General features: G+C 52.9%; 1 protein-coding gene across 2 annotated transcripts in view; it reads right to left on the bottom strand.

Moving 5' to 3' along the window:
* Nucleotides 1-2,826: 2,826 nt before the first annotated feature.
* The window catches only part of LOC128828179 (C-type lectin domain family 4 member G-like), a 29,358-nt gene continuing 12,675 nt past the window's right edge, over nt 2,827-19,509 (bottom strand). The window contains exons 1-9 of one of the 2 annotated variants that reach the window (XM_054012620.1): nt 17,024-17,293; nt 14,801-14,926; nt 13,120-13,182; nt 9,216-9,278; nt 8,964-9,026; nt 6,999-7,088; nt 6,020-6,171; nt 4,452-4,558; nt 2,827-3,569 (exon numbers count right to left, since the gene is read on the bottom strand). In XM_054012620.1, coding sequence (XP_053868595.1) covers nt 3,431-3,569; nt 4,452-4,558; nt 6,020-6,171; nt 6,999-7,088; nt 8,964-9,026; nt 9,216-9,278; nt 13,120-13,182; nt 14,801-14,926; nt 17,024-17,114 — 894 coding nt within the window. In that variant the 5' untranslated portion in view covers nt 17,115-17,293 and the 3' untranslated portion in view covers nt 2,827-3,430. Of the gene's footprint in view, nt 3,570-4,451; nt 4,559-6,019; nt 6,172-6,998; nt 7,089-8,963; nt 9,027-9,215; nt 9,279-13,119; nt 13,183-14,800; nt 14,927-17,023; nt 17,294-19,509 lie in introns of those variants that run through there. The other variant, XM_054012621.1, reaches the window with a different exon arrangement.

The raw sequence follows: 19,509 nt of genomic DNA, 5'->3' as shown, positions 1-19,509 counted from the left end.
CACCTGATGACGTTTTCTAGGGACAACTCTCGCCCCAGCTAGACTCCTGCTGTTACTTCCCCACCACTCTCCTCTCTGTGCCCAGAGTACCCTCAAAGTGCGGCTGTGTGCAGCAGAGGCTGCTCCTCAACCCGTAGCATTTACCACAGGGCCCTAATGGTTTGACCAAGGTTAAAGCCTTGAGACCCCTTTTGCTGGTGGCATCCAGCATTCCTTGCGTTAGAGGCATGGTGACACCCAGTCTCCCTTCCCCAGCCCCTCCCCTCGGGAGACAGCAACAAAATGGGTCAGCACCCCTCCCTGGGCAGCTGAATTGATCTCAGCCCAGGGACTCAGATTCCTCTCCTCATGGGCACATTGTGCTGGAGATCACCCCTGAACCCATCCCCCGCCCACACATTTGCCCTTCCCCCCAATCCTATCCATGTGACCCCAGGGACCTCTTGGTGCCAACTGGAAGAGGGGACAACGTGGGTGCACAGGGGTAACATGGATCCCCTGGGTCACGAATAAGAATAATAATTCACCAAAGGTGACATGAAAGGTCTCTACTGAAAGCTAGTAGCTCACTGGTCATCACAATCACTGTGAAATGTATGTACAGATAATAGTTAAGAAGTTAAGAATAGATGCTGAAAAATATGTGGTCTGAATTGGGGGCTGGTCACCAGAAGGTGATTGTGACGGAGCGCCTGCCCCGCACTGACCCTGAGAGGGTTAAAACCCGCCTAGGGAGGCTGAGGGGCAGGCAGCCAAAGGAGGGGCTGCAGGGTAAACAGCCAATTAGGGCACCAGCTGAAGCAGCGGCCCAGCATGAGTGAGTCTGCTGCAGGGAGCCCTAGGGAGAAGACTGGCTTCCTAGGGGGCTACAGAGAGACCAGCACCGGAGGAAGGGCAGGTGCTAACAGGGACCAGGGGAGCTAGGGAGAGCTCCTGGTGGGCTGCCAGGACTTACAGGCTTGAGGCCCTGGGAAGAGGGCAAAGGAGCTGGAGCCAGAACCAGAGGCAGGATCAGAAAGAACTGAGGCTTTGGGGAAGTGGCCCAGGGAATAGAGACAGTGAGCTGGAAGGAAGAGGCAGCAGGAAGCTGCTGTTTGCAGGGTCCTGGGACCCAGAGTAGTGGGCGGGCCTGTCTCCTCCTGACCAGCAGGAGGCACCAATGTGGTGTATGATGCCGTGACAGTGATAAACAGGTTCCTTTCAAGCAGGAGGTGAGAGACGCTTCTCTCGCTGTCTGAACTGGTGTGTGCTTATGAAAGGAGGGTCCCAGCTGTTAAGTGCTGGGAGAAAGACTTTTGGGTGAGCTAAGCTTTGTTAGACTGGGAAGTGTCTTGTTAGTTAAGTTTAGGCTCTATGCCTCGGGGGGTCAAAACTGAATATCAAATTCAGACCAAACTGCTGAGAAATAGGGCAGATACACCCCAAAACAGCTGGTTATTCTTCCATAAGATATACCGAATCAGCAACAAAAGTAAACTTCTGTCTCACCACACTGGCTAACAAGAAGTCAGAACTGCAGCCTCCTTAGATATTCCAGTCCTGGATTCAACACTCAGACACTAGACTTAATGATGAGTGATTATTTAAAACCAATTTAATCAAACAAAGGGTTCTTCTGATCCCAAAGGACCAGCCACATACCCAGGTCAAAATATAACTCAGATCACGCAGGGTGTCAATCCTTTAATATCTAAAGGTTTATTTATAAAAAGAAAGAGGTGAGTTAAAATTGGTTAAAGGAATCAAATACATATAATAATTGCAAAGTTCTTGGTTCAGGCTTGAAGCAGGGATGAACTAAACTGCTGGCTTGTTAAATCTCTGGTTGCTTCCAAATGATTTGGAAGGTCCTCAGTCCTTTGGTTAGAATACTCCCATAGTCCAGAGATTACAGCAGGAATGAGTCAAAATGGAGATGTTTCTTGGGCCTGTTATAGCTTCTGCCATGTGGAGGGAAACACATTGTTCTAAGCAAAGCCCTCAGCACAGTTTGTGGAAAAGTACAGGCACAAGATGGAGTTTAGTATCACATGACCTAGTCACATGCCCACACATGCTTCAATGAGTCATAACAGAGGCCATTACCCACATTCTAGCTAGAAAGTCCACAGGAAAGTCCATCAGGTAGGGATAAGCCTTTTCTATGGACCAGTGTGAGTTAGGTGTTCTTTGATGGGCCATTCAACTTGAATAATCCCTTCACAATGTGCTGGCCAGACTAAAGTAAGCTGTCTTGTGGGTGTGAGTGAGGAGTGAGTGGTTGGGGAGGGGAAATCAGGGCACAGCAGAGTGAGGGAGGTTGGTCTCTGGAGTGAGGGGCTGGGGAAATCAGGGCGGGAGATAGACAGGTTTACCACCACCTCCAGCCACCCTCTCCCCTCCCCCCCCGGACAGCGCTGGTACCTACTTTGGAGACCGGTCCAGAAGCCAATCAGTTCTGTCTGTCAGGCGGGGGGCGGGAAGAGCAGCAGCATAAATTGCCACGTTGTGGAAGAGTCTATTTTGTCTAGTAGTTAGAGCAGGGGCTGGAATTCAGGACACTTAGGATCTATTCCCAGCTCTGGGAGTTGAATGGGGTCTAGGGATTAGAGTCAGGACTCAGGAGGGTTGGAAGTCAGGATGCTTGGGTTCTATCCCTGGCTCTTGGAGGGGAGGATGGTTTAGCGGTTAGAGTAGGAGTGACCAGGACCCCTGTTTCCAGCCATGTGAAATACTGTGGTGTCAGGGCCGGCTCTAGGATTTTTGCCGCCCAAAGCAAAAACAATTTTGGCCGCCCCCCCCCCCACCCCCGTTTTTTTCTTACCCCACCCCCGGCCCCACCTCAACTCCGCCCCTTCCCCAAATCCCCAGCCCTGCCTCCTCCCCCCAGGCTCTCAAGCCTAGGAGGGAGGGAGGGGGAGAAGCAGCGCTCAGGATCTCCTCCTCCCTCCCAGGCTCTCAAACCTGGGAGGGAGGGGGAGCAGTGGCGCGCGAATCAGCTGTTTCGTGCCCCGTGGCGCGCGAGCAGCAGCAGCGGAGGTGAGCTAGGGCGGCTGGGGCACATTTTTAGGGGCGGCATGGCCGGCACCAGAATGCCGCCCCTAAAAATGTGCCGCCCTAAGCACCAGCTTGTTTTGCTGGTGCCTAGAGCCGGCCCTGTGTGGTGTAATAAGAGCAGGGGACTGGGAGTCAGGATGCCTGGCTACTAATTCAGTCTCTTCCACTGATTCACTGCTGTGACCTGGGTAAGTCTTTGTGCTTCAGTTACCCCATCTGTAAAGTTGGGGTGATAATACCTTGCTCTCAAGAGTGGAAGGGGTGAGGTCTGTGAGGTTTAATGCATTGAAGTTTGTAAAGAGCTGGCAGACCTTGCATGGAAGGGGCCAGAGGGCAGTGGGATGGCTCTGTGGTTAAGATGAGCTGGCTGTGTTGTGTTCCTCTTGGCCACAATTTAACAAGTCCACTTCTTTTCACAGATCCAGCCAACCTCATTCATCACACATGTAGCGTCGTTCCACTTCCCGTCTTTGACCATCATCACGCAGTCCTCGCCACTGCCAAAGTTGTTGGGCTCCCCTTGATTCCAGTTGCTGGGGATCAAAGAAAGTAGCAAACTCAGCCAGGCATTCGAGGGAAGCCCTGGTGAAATGCACTCCCTGAAATCCCACTTAAGCCCTCAGAGAGGGTGATCCTACCTCAACCTCTGAAAGGTGGTTTGAGGCTGACTGGTGCAGAGCACTGGATAAGAGCCAAGTGTAATGATAGGACTGACCTCTGTTACTCCAGTTTTAAACTGGTCTAGCTATTAACTTCAATGGAATTTACACTGGTGTAACCCTGGGGTTATACAGTGGTGGACAGGGCCGTACTGTTACAGTGAGAGTTACCCACAGTCTTACAAGTGCTTTTCCTGAGTGGGTGAGAACTGATCAGGCTTGGAGGACACCCTATGTGGTTAGTGATGTGATGCACATTCTCTTTGGTCAGTTCTCGCTTCCAGCCTGACTCTCTATGTCGAGTTAATTCTCGGGGTAGAGTCACTTCCTGGGAACACTGGGTATTTGGGCTGAGATTTCTGCTAGAGGGGACTGACCTGGGTGCTGTTGGTGACACCTCTGTCCCAGGACTAGTGTAAATAAACAAGTTACACTAAGAAGGAGCCAGATTCCACCGATTTCTTCTCAAAGGGGAAACTTCCCCGTAAGACCCTGAAAACTGCTACTGCTCGGCTGAAGGTGACAATTTAAAGCTGAGCATCATCCACCACTTTATTCTCTACCCCACTAGCTCTGGTTCCCTGTGGGGAAACCCTGGACAGTTTAAAGAGCAGAACAGATGGAAGATGAATCAAGAAAGGGCAGCTCCACCCACTCAGCCAATGACTCAATGTGTTTGAAATGTACTGATTGGCCAGTTGCACCGGAGCCACCCCCCTCCCCCCCCCAAGTACCAGTGAGCGGGATTGGGCTGACCTGTATGACACGGAACTGTCGTCGACCCATATAAATGTCCCTTCATTGCTAACGTCATGCAGGCCAATCCAGTACTGCTTGCCGTTAGCGTTCTTTGTCAAAAACTCCTGAAAAAAGAAAATAATTGATTGTAATAAAATATTGCCCAAATCTAAGGCACCACCCCAACCCCACTTCCCACAGCCCGTACTCCTCTCTGGCTCTCTGTTGTTCTCCTTTTGCCGAGATGTGGCCCACTGGGTTATTATTAGAATTATAGTAACACCTAGGCAGCGACTGAGATCAAGGCCCCATTGTGCTACATAGACACCTAGTGAAAGACACTCCCTGCCCCAAAGATCTTACAATCCAAATGGACAAAACCAAGGGTGGGAGGGGAAACTAAGGCACGGTGATTTGCCCCAGGTCACACAGAAGGTCAGTGGCAGAGCAGCGAGTAGGACCCAGCTATCCTGGCTCCCTGGCTTGATCCTGCACCACTAGACCAGGCTGGCTCCCCTCCCAAAGACCCTGCTGAGGGAGATGTGGCTCTGGATGGATGTGGAAGCACTTTGTGGACATGGAAGCTAGTCAGGAAACATCAGGGGTTTCCCAAGTGACTGTGATCTCATGGATCCCAGTCCTCCACCAGATGCTGTGTCTCCAAACCCTTTCCCCATCACTCCTTATAATCAGGGGTCTCTCTCCAACTCCCGCAAAGTTTCCCTTCCCACGGAGCTTCCCTGGAGCTGTCAGGCTGACTTGCCTGAGGGTCCCCAGCAGCCTGACTAGCGCTTGGGATGAATTGTGCATTAACTCTTGGGAGTTGGGGGAGTGCCCCAAGTCTGTATTCTGGTAAGTGGTTTGCTCCTCGATCCTGTGCCAATAGATGGTGCTCAAGTATATGTAGCATAGTCCCTGGGTTTTGTAGGACCAATACAATTTCTTGTGCACTGCAAATGGCTACATAATCCACCCCCTGTTATCCATTCCCAGCTTCTGGCAGTCGGAGGTTTAGGGACACCCGGAGCATGGGGCTGGGTCCCTGACCATTTTGGATAATAGCCATTGATGGAACTATTCTCCGTGAACTTATCTAGTTCTTTTTTTACTCCAGTTATACTTTTGGCCTTCACAACATCCCCTGGCAATGAGTTCTGCAGACTGACTGTGTGCTATGTGAAGAAATACCTCCTTAGGCTTGATTTAAACCTGCTGCCTGTTAATTTCATCGGGTGACCCCTGGGTCTTGTGTTATGTGAAGGGTAAATAACACTGTCTCCACACCAGTCATGATTTTATAGCCTCTATCCTATCCTCCCTTAGCTGTCTCTTTTCCAAGCTGAACAGTCCCAGTCTTTTTAATCTCTCCTCATCTGGAAGCTGTTCCAGAGGAGATCATTTTTGTTGCCCTTCTTGTGCACATCTTTACACCAGTGCAGAATGTGTTTCCTAGGCACTGAGCAGAAAAATGTCAGCTCCTATCCTGTCCCCAGCATCTCTCTCATCCCAAGAGCCTCCCATTTGCTGGGAGACCATCTCCACGCCCTTTCTGGGCTGTGTGGCTGGACTCAGAGAGCCTGACTTACCTGCTTTTGATTGCTATCAATAATAATCAGCATGGCACCTTGGTCTTTGCAGGCCTGCTTGGCATAGGACCAGTGTTTTTGCTCTGTGGAGAAGTAGTAGCAGTTCCCTGCATTCAGCATCCAGCCGGCTGGACAAATGCTGCAGGCAGAGTCTGCAATGCAAAACAGCAGAGGTCACTCTCGGTGCTGGACTGCAAAGGACAATAATAGCATCTGCCTAGTGCCCTTTAGCCAGTGACCTCAACGCACTTAGCCAGGGTGGGGAGGCGTCACCCTCAATTTGCAGAGGGGGAAACTGAGGCAGAGAGAGGTGCAGTAACTTGCTCAAGATCATTCCCAAGCTGGGAAGAGAACTCAGAAGTCCTGATTTCCGGCCTCACCTGCTCTAACCACTAGCCCAGTGGTTTTCAATCTTTTTTCGTTTACGGCCCCTTAAAACATTTCTAATGGCAGTGCAGACCCCTTTGGAAATCTTCAACATAGTCTGCGGACCCCCAGGGGTCCGCGTACCACAGGTTGAAAACCACTGCACTAAACAACATTGGCCTCATAAGAGCTGAGAATAGAAGCCAGCCCTCTGCTCTAACCACTAGACTTCATATACCTCCCAGAGATGGGACTAGAATCCAGGTGTCCCACATTCCAGTCCCCTGCTCTAACTATTAGACAAAACTGACTCCTTGACAACCTAGCAGTTTATTTGGGGGAAATCCCAGCGAGCCCCCTGAACTATATTAATCCATTGTTACTGCTTGTGGGGAAAAGGAGCAGGAATCCTAAGTGCACAAGGTGCCATGGCCCAGGCCCCCATTTGCTGGGTGCTGTACGTTATTTATTACTTGCATTCTGGCAGTGCTTAGATGCCCCAGTCATAGACAGGCCCCGTTGTGCCAGGCATGGTACAAACACAGAACAGAAAAACAGTCCCTGCCGTGAAGGGCTGGCAATCTAAGCAGGTCGAGGCCGGCACGTATCTCACCGTTCCCTTTCTGGACAGCATCCAGAATCTTGTAGGCCTCAGCCCTGATGTCATCTCTGTCACTTTTCGCTTTGGCCAGATCCTCCGATACTGCAAATACAACACACCATCACATGTAGGAATAGGGCTGTATCCCTTTAAACAGTCTGTGAGCCTCGAGTGACGCTCACTGTTAGGGTTACCATACTTAAATAAAAAAAGAGGACCCTCCCATTTCCCACCCCAGCCCCGCCCCAACTCTGCCCCTTCCCCGCCCCAACCCTGCCCTAATTCTGCCCCCTCCTCCCTCCCACTCCCAGCCATGTGGAAAGGGCTGCCCAAGCGCTACCAGCTTCACGGTTTGCTGGGCAGCCCCCAGACCCTGCGCCCCCGGCCGGCGCTTCCCCAGTGCAGCTGGAGCCTGGGAGGGGAAGCGCCCAGCCGGGGGCGCAGGGTCTGGAGGCTGCCCGGCAAACCGTGAAGCCGGTAGCGCTTGGGCTTCGGGCAGCCCCCTTGCCTCCGGACCCTGCACCCCCGGCTGGGCACTTCCTCTCCCGGGCTCCGGCAGCGCAGGGTCCGGAGGTATGGGGGCTGCCCAAAGCCCGTAGCGCTCGGCTCTTAAACAGAGCCGAAGAGTCGGGGAGGAGCAAAGCCGCCGTGGCCGGAGGCTCTGCTCCTCCCCTGACTCTTCGGCTCTGTTTAAGAGCCGACCTGCCCCAGCGCTACCGGCTTCGGGCAGTCCCCATGCCTCCGGACCTGCGCCGCCGGAGCCCGGGAGGGGAAGTGCCCAGCCGGGGGCTGGGGTCCAGAGGCAAGGGGGCTGCCTGAAGCCCATAGCACTCGGGCAGCTCGGCTCTTAAACAGAGCCGAAGAGTCAGGGGAGGAGCAGAGCCGCCGCAGGAGGGGAAGTGCCTGGCCAGCATTTTCCCGGACATGTTCGGCTTTTTGGCAATTCCCCCCGGACGGGGGTTTGAGTGCCGAAAAGCCGGACATGTCCAGGAAAAACCGGATGTATGGTAACCCTACTCACTGTGTTCTGTACTTTAGAAGCAGCCAGAAGCCAGCCAGAGCAGTGGGTGTGTGCAGCTAGGCCTGGCATATCTGCGTACAGATCGTAAACAGCGGGATTTGGGGCCTGGCTGTGACACTGAAATGGGGTCCCTATCCCAGCAGCAGAAGGCACTGAGCTTGTTACTCGGTCGGTCTGATACATCATTAGGGACTGGAGACCTGGCCGGAATCACCAGCTGAACCTGAACCTTTCACACGGGTCAAAATCATTCCTCTAAAACCAGGTCCCCTCCCCCGAACCTCAGCAGGAGCCCTGCCCTCCCTTTGCACCCAGGCACACTGCCCTGCCCCCCCCAATTCCCTACCTCTTGTTCCCCAGTTTATTACACTTGGGCCTTCTTCTGCCCAGCCCTTTAATCCACCTGCCTCCCCTTGACCCCTAATGAGTCACCATCCCCATCTCCTTCCCCCGACCCTCCCCTGCTTCAAAAGCACATATCCCCTCTCCTATTTGTCCCAAGTGAATCTAGGGAGCAAGAAACAGCCAGATCTCCCTCTGTAGCAGCCCAGCCCATGCGAGTCCCTAAAGGCCAGAGGCTCCTGCAGTAACTGGGAACGCACTTGGGGTGAGAATCCCTGGAACTGAAGGTGAACTGGCTTCCCCAATTCGCCCCAGTTAGAGTCACACACAGTGAATCTGGTGCAGGAGGAGCCCTGAGTGCAGAGGCTCTGTGGGCACTGGTTGTGTCCCTGCCGCTCCGGTGGGTCACCCAGAGTAGGGCATGGCCTCGGTTTCCAGCCTCAGTGGCTTGGTCCCAAATGCTGCTTGCTCAGGCTGGCCTGGGGAATAGGGGGGATGGATCCAAAATCGCCATGGGAACCTGGGGCTGGGATTCTCCACCCCCGCCTTCTTTCTGCCGTTCTCCACCCCCTCCTCTGCCTGAGCCCTGCTCCCTCCCCTCCATGGGTACTCACCTTCCGTTTTCAGTGCGGCCTGGTCTGACTGCAGCCTCTTCAGATCCGTGGCCAGCTGCACCTCTGAGAAAGAAACAGAGCTGATCACATTCCGGGGAGGGTGCATCATGGGGACCCAGGGCTCAGTGGGAACAAGGAGGTGGCCAGAGAATGGGGGATGTTGTTGGGAGGAGGAGGAGTAACATGACTGGGGTGCAGGGGGCTCGTAGAGATGATGCTGAGCTGTTGGTCTGTGAGGGCTCCAGTACGTACCAGTGCTGTGCATGGCAGACTGGTTGAAATGAAGCGTCTTCAGTTGCTTCCCTGTCTCGGAGCCTGGAAGAGACAGAGGCCGGTGAGCTGTGACCTGCCCCTCACCTCATCTCGTGGGCCAGTATCGTGTTCCCTAGCAGAGTGGGTCTGTCAGGTACTGGGGTCTCCCGGGGCTGCTTTCTTTCTTGGGAAGAGGCGGCGCTGGTGGATTTGCTTTCATCCCCGGCCATGATAGTCCATGACTCAGGCTCCGAGATGGAGAGCGACTTGCCCCAGGCCAAGTAGTGAAGCAAGATTAGAACTCGGAGCTCCCTGTCTTGTGCTCATCTCCTCAGACCCCACCTCCAGCTGCCAACCCTGCCTGGGGAGAGCTTGTTAGTGAGTTTAGTTAGGGCCCATCCAGACTAGGGAAATTTGTACTAGTGTCGCCGTGGACTGGTGCAGACACACAGGGGTGGTGAGTTGTATGGGCCTGTGGTGCCCGGGCTCCAGCAAATTCAGGGCCCGGGGGGCCTGGCTCCACCAATGTTCTGGGTCCGGTCTCTCCCCTGACCCCACCTGCTGCCCCCATGCACCTCCCCCGGAGCATCACCTGGCCCCGCCTGCCGCCCCGCGCACCTCCCCCGAGCATCCCTGCCTGCCCTGGGCAGCAGCCGGCTGCCCCCTGCAGCTCCACGTTGAGCTCCCTTGCCAACTGCTGCTGTGTCCGGCTACAAGGGAGCAGCGCCAGGGGCAGGCTGAGGCGGCTGATGCGCCTGCGGCAGGAGGAGGGAAGGAGGCGCATCACCACCCTACCCCCGACAGGTGACTCCGAGTCAACTCCAAGGGGGGTGGGTGCTTATCCTGGCTGGACCTCCTGAGCAGCAGCCTGGGGGGCCTTGGGTGAGTGTCGTGCTGGGGGGGGCAGGGCAGGGAGATTCCCCCTCCCCCGGAGCTTGCTGCTGCTGGCAGGGAGGGGGCTGGGGGGAGTCTTCCTCTCTGGCCCCTACCCCAGCCCTGGGCAGCCTGCCTGCTGCACCCCAAACTCCACATCTCTGGCCCAGTCCCATGCCCCACATCTCCTCCCGCACCCCAACCCTGCAATTCAACCCAGAGCCCGCAACCAGCACTCAACCCCCCCCCCCCAGAGACTAAACTCAGCACCCAAACCCCGTCCTGCACCCAGCACCCCAAGCCCCCTCCCACACCTCCTTCTGCACTCCAACCCCCTATCCCAGCCTGGAGCCCGCACCCAGCACACCAAACCCTCTCCTGCATCCTGTCCTGCATCCCAACCCTCTATCCCAGCCCAGAGCCCGCACCCAGCACCCAAACTCTCTCCCAGAGCCCGCACCTCTCTGTGATGCTCTGTACCTCGGGAGAAACACCCAGGATCCCTATGTTCATCCTTGTAAAATGATTGTGTGGTATCCAATGCAAAGTTTGTCATGTCAGGTGTCTTCAGAAGGCTCATGATGCACTGAGCATGGTTGTTACAGTGATGTTATAGGTTATAATTTCATGTATGTAGTTATGAGGCTGAAAATGTATCCTCATGGCTTAAAGCAAGCCCAGAAAAAACTCTCCATAGCAGAGGGGCAGTTCACACCTCATCAGGGCAGGTACGGGACAAACCCAGCCCAGCCTCATAGGAACAAAAGACGCTGGCCTAGGCAGCATCAAAAGAATCTGTTAGACTCTCGAGGGAGTCACCCCCATTCCTTTGGTCAGTTTGGCACTGCGATGCGGTAATGCTCACCTGACTCTGAAGGGGGGCGGCAAAGCCAAGAAGGAAAAAAGGACATGATAAAAGGGAGAGACATTTTCCATGCTCTCTCTCTCATCCACCTCCATCTACAGACACCACCACCAAGTGACTGAAGCACTGATCAAAGGGGAGAGCCTGGCTGAAGAGCAACCAACCGGCCTGTGGTGAGAAGCATCTAAGTTTGTAAGGGCATTGAAAGTGTTAAGATCAGCTTAGAATGTGTTTTGCTTTTATTTCATTGGACCAAATCTGACTTGTTATGCTTTGACTTAAAATCACTTAGAATCTATCTTTATAGTTAATGAATCTGTTTGTTTATTCTACCTGAAGCAGTGCGTTTGGTTTGAAGCATGACAGAGACTCCCCTTGGTTTAACAAGCCTGGTACATAACAATTTCTTTGTTAAATTGACAAACTCATATAAGCTTGCAGCATCCAGTGGGCATAACTGGACACTGCAAGACAGAGGTTTCTAGGGTTGTGTCTGGGACTGGAGATATTGGTTAGTGTCATTCGCTTGCAAGTAGCTGGGAGCAGCTTACATGCCAGAGGCTGTGCATGAACAGCCCCGGAGTGGGGGTTCTCACAGCAGAGCAGGGTAAGGCTGGCTCCCAGAGTCAAGGATTGGAGTGACCTAGCAGATCACCGGTCCGGATAACACCAGAGGGGAATGTCACACCCTCCCGCACCCAAACTCTCTCCCAGAGCCTGCACCCCACACCGCCTCCTGCACTCCAACCCCCTGCCCTGCACCCAGTACCCAAACTCCATCCTAGAGCCCGCATCCCTCCCACACCCAAACTTCCTCCCAGAATCTGCACCCCAAACCCGCTCCCACACCCAAATGCCCTCCCAGAGCCTTAGGCAGATGTGTGTGTGTGGGAGGGGGGGGGACTTGGACCTGTTCTGGGCACCACCAGAAATTATACAAACCTGGCGCCCCTGCAGACACATGGCACAAGACTTGCACAGGTTACCAGGGTTAGACCCACTGGTGTGAGTCTTACTTTGCACCATCCCAGTGTATGTCTACATTAGTGGTTTGCATCAGCATTTATCTATCAGGACAAGGTCTGTAGAGAAGGGGCAGGTTCTCCATCACCTGGAATCATTAAAAGATTATCTGTCTCTTCCTAAAAGTTCCACTCCAGCTCGACTACCAGATATGGGCTGGATATAGGAATCACTGGGTGGGATTCTCTGGCCTCTGCTATGCAGGAGGTCAGACTAGATGCCCGTAACAGTCCCTTCTGGCCGTAACATCTATGCGAAACGACAGTGCAAACTTCCTTAATGCAGACAGGAACCTAGCTAGTTAGATAGAGCCTGATCCAAACACCACTGAAGACAATGGAAGCCTTTCTGGGTTTCAGACCAAACCATTAGGTAGTTAATAGGAGCACAACAGAAAAGAAGAGGGGTTTGGTATTTCTTGTTTCCCTGTGTTCCTCTGCCTGTCTGTCTGTCTCCACCTATCGGCCCATGACTTACACTTTGGCTGGAAGCTCTTTGGGGCAGAAATTGGCTTTGTGTTCTGTGTTTGTACAGCACTTCACACAATGGAGTCCTGGTTCATAACTGGGGCTCCTGGCTGCTGCCATAATACACCTAACAGGTGAGTCTGGGATCCATAGACAATCACAGCCCTTGTTAGAGCCAATGAGTGCCAAATATCCACTTTTAGACACAACAGGAGGAGCAATCAAGCTCATTTATGTAGTGAAACAGCTGCAGACAATGGAAGTGACCACCCAAGGCACCACGCTGCATAGCAGGAAAGAGCCGTGTGGGCTGAGAGGGGCCCTGGTTGCAGTCCCAGGTGCTCAGAGCAGCCTGTGTGTGCGGGAGGCTGAAAGAGCTATGAGCGGGAGCCTGGCAAGAAGCAGAGATGGAGTTTCTTGGGCACAGAGCCCCCTGAAGGGGCAGACAGGGGATTTCCAAGAAAGGGAACAGCCTGCAGGTGTTTGTTCTTGCTGTGTTCAAGGGAACAAGATATTGTAACTACCAAGATCACAATGAGAACAGACCTGCCTGGGAGCAGCGATTGCTTCCTCTAACAGGAACAAACCCGACAGCACCTTAGATTTTGGCTTCCGCCAAAGGGGCAACATCGGTAATACAAATACACGGACACTCATAAGTAAACTGAATTGTTACCGTTGCCTCTCAGCACAGATTGATCAGTCCGCAACTGCTCCAGCTCCTTGGACATCTCCGAGTCTAGACAGAAGGACAGACACCTGCTGTTGTTTATATGGTTTGTGATGGGGAGGGGACTGAGTTTTCAATTTGGATTCACAGCATAGAGAGAGATGCTGCATTTCTACTTTCCAACTTCCCCCTGTGAAGATAATCTCTGAGGGTGGGATCCCCAAAGGGATTTCAGCGTTGCAATGCTGAGCATCATGGTGCCTAGAAAATCCCAGGAACACCCACAAAGCCAAGTTACATGCCCAGGCTCATATACAATGAATGGGGAGAGCAATGCACCTGAGTGCAATTCGCAAAACCCAGCACACTAGGCGGGGAGCTGAGTAAGTAACCAATGGGAGACACTGATGAGCCAAGCCACACCCTTTTCTCAGAGCTAGGCATGCTAGTCCAGGGTGCAGGAATGGGAAGTATCTAGCTCCGCTAGTGATCCACAAACGGGAACTCCTCTCCTGGCTTAGGCACCTGGGTAGTGTCTTATGGGAATGAATTAGGTGCCTGCCTCATTCTACACAAAATGCAGGGGAGGAGGTGCTGCTGCCCACCTTATAGCCCAATGGTTAGAACACTCGCTTGGGATGTGGATGACCAGGTTCAAATCCCTCCTTCCTAGCAGAAGAGCAGAAAAGATTTGTATAGGGGCTTAAGTGGAAGATAGGCATCTAGATGCCTTGAGAGGCAGCAGTGCGCCTGTCTAGAGGTGTCAAGTGAGTTTAGGGGCCTACAGCGCTCAGTGAGAATTTTGTGGATTGCAGTAGGAGACTTAGGTGCCTCATTGGCTTCAAGGATTCCACCTGGAATGACCTCTGCCCTGGCGCAATCTGACCAACTCCAGAGGTTAAAAACCAATCACAAGATTGGCTTAAAAATCATAAGATTTGTGAAAAAATGATAGACTTTAGTTTTCTTTTCTTTGCCTTCTGGTTTCTTAGCCATTACGTCGCTTTCCCAAGCTTTTCTCTGCAACTAGAATCCGTCTCAGTATTTTTAAATGAAAGCTCAGAGTCTCACCTAATCACAAGACTCCTGGAGTTGGGGCTTTAATTCAAACATCACCTAGAGTTGGCAACGCTGAGGCTGCTATGTGTAATGACACCTAACAAGGCTCCTCAGCAGGACGTGAATCCCTGCTATCTACAGCAAAGACCTCTTGAGCTACAGGAGCTACTCCGTTAGCTGGCAGGAGTAGTTAGGCTGTTATCCTGTGCGGAACAGCTACTAGAGGGTGTCCCAACACATATTGCATTCACTTGTACCTGTGCATACATTCAAGAATCAAACACCACAGTATCCCTGCTCACAGAGCGGGCCTTGGGAAGGGGCCCCACAGCTGTGAATTGGAAGGCAGGCGGCCTTACTTAATGAGTCTTGTCTTACAATTAGCAGCACTATGGCACAATGAAATACATTGCGGGGGACTATATCCCTTCTCCTGCAGTGTCTTGACACTGGCCATTGATAGAGATAAGGGGACCTGGCTGGGAGGGACTCATGGCCTGAAATCCTGGCCTTGCTGAAGCCAATGAGAGTTTGGCCATTGACTTAATGGAGTCAGGATTTCACCCCTGGTCTTTTCCACTGGGTCCATTCCTGTGTGATAGTCCTAAATGCGCTCCGGGATACTTACACTTTCCAATCACCATGGCGAGGAGGACTGCCCATAACACAAATGACACGGCGTGCACAGCGTAAAGGGTTAATATGGACTTTTCCTCCCCATTCACGCCCCTACCACACTGCATCAAGGAATTCCCTGGAAGGCAGAAGCAAAGACAGCAGGAATTAGAGCACCAGTCCCTGCCCTCTGGCGAACCGGTGCTGCGGGGGGAGGTGTGTTCTGAGCCTCACGGGGAAGGCACTAGGGGAATTCAGAATTCACTATTATTGTAATTCATAAACAAATAGTGATGGATGTACCGCTAGGGCCAGGAATCTCTGTGCAGCACAGCACATGCAGGGGAATTCACACCTCCTCTATCTATCTATCTACGTATCTATCTATCCCCAAACACCCCCTCTATCTATCCCTATAGAATCAGAAGATTAGGGTTGGAAGAGACCCTAGGGGGTCATCTAGTCCAACTCCCTGTTCAAAGCAGGACCAGCCCCAACTAAATCATCCCAGCCAGGGCTTTGTCAAGCCAGGCCTTAAAACCCTCTAAGGAAGGAGATTCCACCACCTCCCTAGGTAACCCATTCCAGTGCTTCACCACCATCCTAGTGAAATAGTGTTTCCTAATATCCAACTTAGATCTCCCCCACTGCAACTTGAGACCATTGCTCCTTATATCCACCCTATATATCTATCATTTGCCCTCCTGGATTTCCATTGAGCCTAAAGCCCCAGCAGTTAGAGAACCCCATTTCCTGGGAGTCCCCTCTGTTTTCCCAAGGATCCTTTGTGGGAGCCAGGCCATGAGATCCATGTGAGATGCTGTGATGATTCCCCCCACCACCCCTTTCTTCTTTGACTGCCTTCCACCATCAGGATACAGCTCCACAGCTGCAACCCCGCCTACATCTCCCCCTTACCCCCTGTTCGATCCATGCTCCCCTCCTGATGGTCGCCTGTACCACCTCCCTGTGGCCAGCCCAGGCCCCCCCTCCGGCGCCCTATGCTCCCCCATACACTGTCCTCCAGGATTCCATCTTGCTGCAGACTCATGCACCATGAAGCCTGCCATGCAGAGAGGCTGCTCCCAGCTCTGTGCTGCTCTGTCCCATCCACTGTAGCCTCCTCCAGGCAGGAACCAGCCCTTGATTCAGAGCGTTGCTTCATGCACAGTACCCTTACTCACCAGCCAACCCCGCTTTCCCCCACTGCCCCAGCCCACTGTGCTGCTGTCAGCAGGGGGGCTGGAGAGGGGAAGGAAGCAGCTGTGTCTCCAACCCCCACACCTCACATCAATGCCCCCCCTCCACACACATATCCCCCTTCACTTTCCAGGAATGAAAAAAAAAGAGGAAGAAAAGAAGCACAAATCTGCTGTAAGCGCAGAATTGCACGAGGCATGTTCCTATGGCGCAACTCAGGAACATCCCGCCTGATCAGCAGGACTCTGGATCTGAAATGCCTCTCATAACGCTTCCACCACTGGGCCTGCGACAGGGATCAGGGCCAAGGCTCCTGATGGTATAACCTGCAATTGTGTATGATGGGCTCCACTACCCAGCAACTCGCGCATCGTGGACACTAGTCCTGAGTGCAGTATGGGTGCAACATCTATTTATCCATTCAATCCCATAAACACTAGCCATCCCTATACAACCCCATCCCTCCATCCCCATACTCCTCCATCCATCCATCCCCATACGCCTCAATCCGTCCATCCATCCATCCATCCCCATGCACCCCCCTCCATCATCTGTCCATCCCCATACACACACATCCAACCATATTTATCTCACAATCTCCATACACACCAGTTCATCCACATCTATCTATCCATCCATCCATCCATCCATCTATCTATCCTCACACAGCACCCCTCCTCCCCCATTCACTCTCTCTCTCTCTTGCTCCCCCTCCTTTTAACCCACTCATTGCCATAGTATGCAAGCACCAGACATAAACATCTGACGAAATGCTGCTGAGACAAGCCTGGAATTCTCTCAGCCTGGCTCTGCCAGCTGTGGTGTATGAAACGCCACCTTCCAGAGTACAGACCTGCCTTCGAGTCTGACTTCGCTGCTGAGCACTGTGCAACTCCATAAGTAGGGCCCAATCCTGCAAACCTCGCTGACACCGCCCTCCTCTTGGCTTCACTGGGGTGTGGAGTCTGCAGGATCAGGGCGTGCCGATTATCAGGAAATGATTGCGCACACTCCCACTAATGCAGCCTGGGGTTACCTGCTCTCCCAAATGTCATTTCTGTCTCCTGTTCCTTGAGCGTCTCTTGGTCGGACTCTTCGCACTTTTGGTAAATGCTGCCTGAAGGCATCGCTCTGAACCTCTTCCTACCCCAATGGCTCCAGTGGTTTTTATACCAGCGGAGGCTCTGAGCAGCTTTCCTGGAAAAGGAAACACATGTACCCAGCCACTCTTCCTCTCTTCAGAACACAGAGATCTGTGACCCTGTCACTTCTCCTCTAGCAGCTGGGAGCCTTTGTACAACCAATATTCCTGGTGCAGCTGAAAAATAAGAGCCACCCACAGTGACCCAAGGGGCACAGACAATCTTTAAGTGGGAGGATCTGTTTGGAGCTGGGCATGTCCTTACCCTGGGCCCCGCAAGAGAGGTTCTCCTGTGTGCAGTCTGTGAACATTGCTGCTCAGGGAAACTGAATGGTGAACATCTTGTCAATAAACAAACTTTTATTTGTTTGGAGTCACCGATTTGTGCTCCAAACAGGAAGCTAATCTACAAGGGCCTGAAAAACTGCTTGGCAAAGGGCACCAACGTCTTTCTCTCTTTTCAGGGTCTTTGTGCCATTGATGGCACTTGGCATCTTGTCAGTTTCACTGGTTTGCAACCCTGCATAGGCTGTGAGTCAGGTTCCCCTGTTGTTTGCATTGGTCTCTCTCACAGCGCCAGGGAGGGGAAAACAAGGAAAATGTGACTGTAAAAGTACAAAAATTGGCAGGGGGAGGAGTAGGAGCCGAAACAACTTGTGTAACTAAAATCACTAGGGGGAATATTTTCAAAAGCATCTAAGGGGATACCTACACTGCAACAAAAACCATGTGGCATGGCCGCGGCTGACCCAGGTCAGCTAACTCGGGCTTGTGGGACTCCGCCTGCAGGGGCTAAAAATTGCAGAGTAGACATTTGGGCTCGGGGGGGAGCCCAGGCTTTGAGACCCTCCCCCTCACTGTGTTTCAGAGCCGGGGCTCCAGCCCAAGCCCGAATGTCTATACAGTGATTTTTAGTCCCACAAGCCCGAGTTGATTGATCCCAGTTCTGAGACTCAGTGCAGTGGATTTTTTATTGCAGTGTAGATGTACCCTAAGTAATTTAGGATCATAAATCCCAGTTTCAAAAGGTACTTGGGGCCAGATTTTCAAAGGTATCTGGGGCCTAGAGATGCAAAATCAGCTCTCCAGCCCAGAGATTGTAACAGTGAGGTGGGTGTCTCAGAGAGTTCTGTTCTGACGAGAGTTCTTAAGAAGGGGGACGATATCTTGAGTTCTGGTCCCTGACCAGGACCCCTAGGTGCTACTGTTATACAAATAAATAATAATAGTCTGATCCTCAAGACACGGCTCTAATCTCCAGCTGGCTGCCTCAAAAGCCAAGAGAGCTCAGGACAGAGACACTGACAGTGACAGAGCTGCAGAATGGTTCTGAAAACTGGGCTGAGAGGGGAACCCAGCAGAGGAAGAGGAAAAGGAAGATCTCACCTGGGCCAGCACGTAAATGATTGGCCTGGCTCAGCCTCCTCTCAGTGGGCTGCTTTGCCTCAGTTTTTGCACCAATGTCACTAAATCGGGTGAAAAACAGCGGGATCATGTCACCCTCCCTAATCACTGCAGATTCCAGCTCCGAGCTTCCCCCCTTGCTTTTAAAGATTTCCAGTCACTTGCTCCAGCTGGCTGCTCAGGCCTAGTGTCTCCCTGCTCCCCTTTTCCCAACTGGACCTTCTCTGCCCATCCCACAATCTCGCTGCCATCGGCGCCAGACCCTTCTCCTCTGCTGTTCATGCTGTTCAGCACACGGTCCCTGTATCCCCCAATGCATCGATTCACCAGCTCTCCTCAAACCCCACTGGGCAGCGTCTCTCCAGCCCACCATCAACCCCATCGGACTGTCCATCCTCAGGCCCATTGGCAGCGCTGGACATCGCTCCCAGCATGGGGGGGTCGCACAAAACAGTCTCAGGGAGTGTCAGCCAAAGCATAGGCCCAACCCCGCCAGCCACGGGTGTAGGCCTTGCTAGAGCCCTAGGCATAACTAACAGTGTGAACCAAAGGCTGTGAACCAGAGCAGGCCTGGCCTTGGCAGAACAACACACTAGGCATTGGCTAATGCCAAGTAAGCACATTCATGGCCAGAGAGGATGGTATAAAAACACACAGCTGTCTCATACCTTCCCCTGGGTTTGAGACCTCTGGGAGCTGCGATGATAAACAAAAGGCAACGGGCTGTTCTGGTCAGTCCTGCCTTGGCTCCCAGATGCAATGAGGAGATGTATGAAAGGAGCCTGAGAAGCAGTGAGGGCAGTAGGCCAGGCAGAGAGTCCAGGCGGCCTCAGCCAGGGGCACCTGAGGGGTTGTTTTCTGAATGGTGCCGAGTGGGGCTCTGCTCTGGTTTGCTTGGACACGGCCCGTCACCTCTCTGGGCCTCGGACCATTCTGTCCCATCCAGTCAGCTCCTCAGGGCATGGGTGTTTCTCACG

Source organism: Malaclemys terrapin, chromosome 23, assembly GCF_027887155.1.
Source record: "Malaclemys terrapin pileata isolate rMalTer1 chromosome 23, rMalTer1.hap1, whole genome shotgun sequence".
Lineage (NCBI taxonomy): Eukaryota > Metazoa > Chordata > Testudines > Emydidae > Malaclemys > Malaclemys terrapin.
Note: the sequence above shows the minus strand (reverse complement) of the source record. Positions and strands in the feature narration are given on the sequence as shown.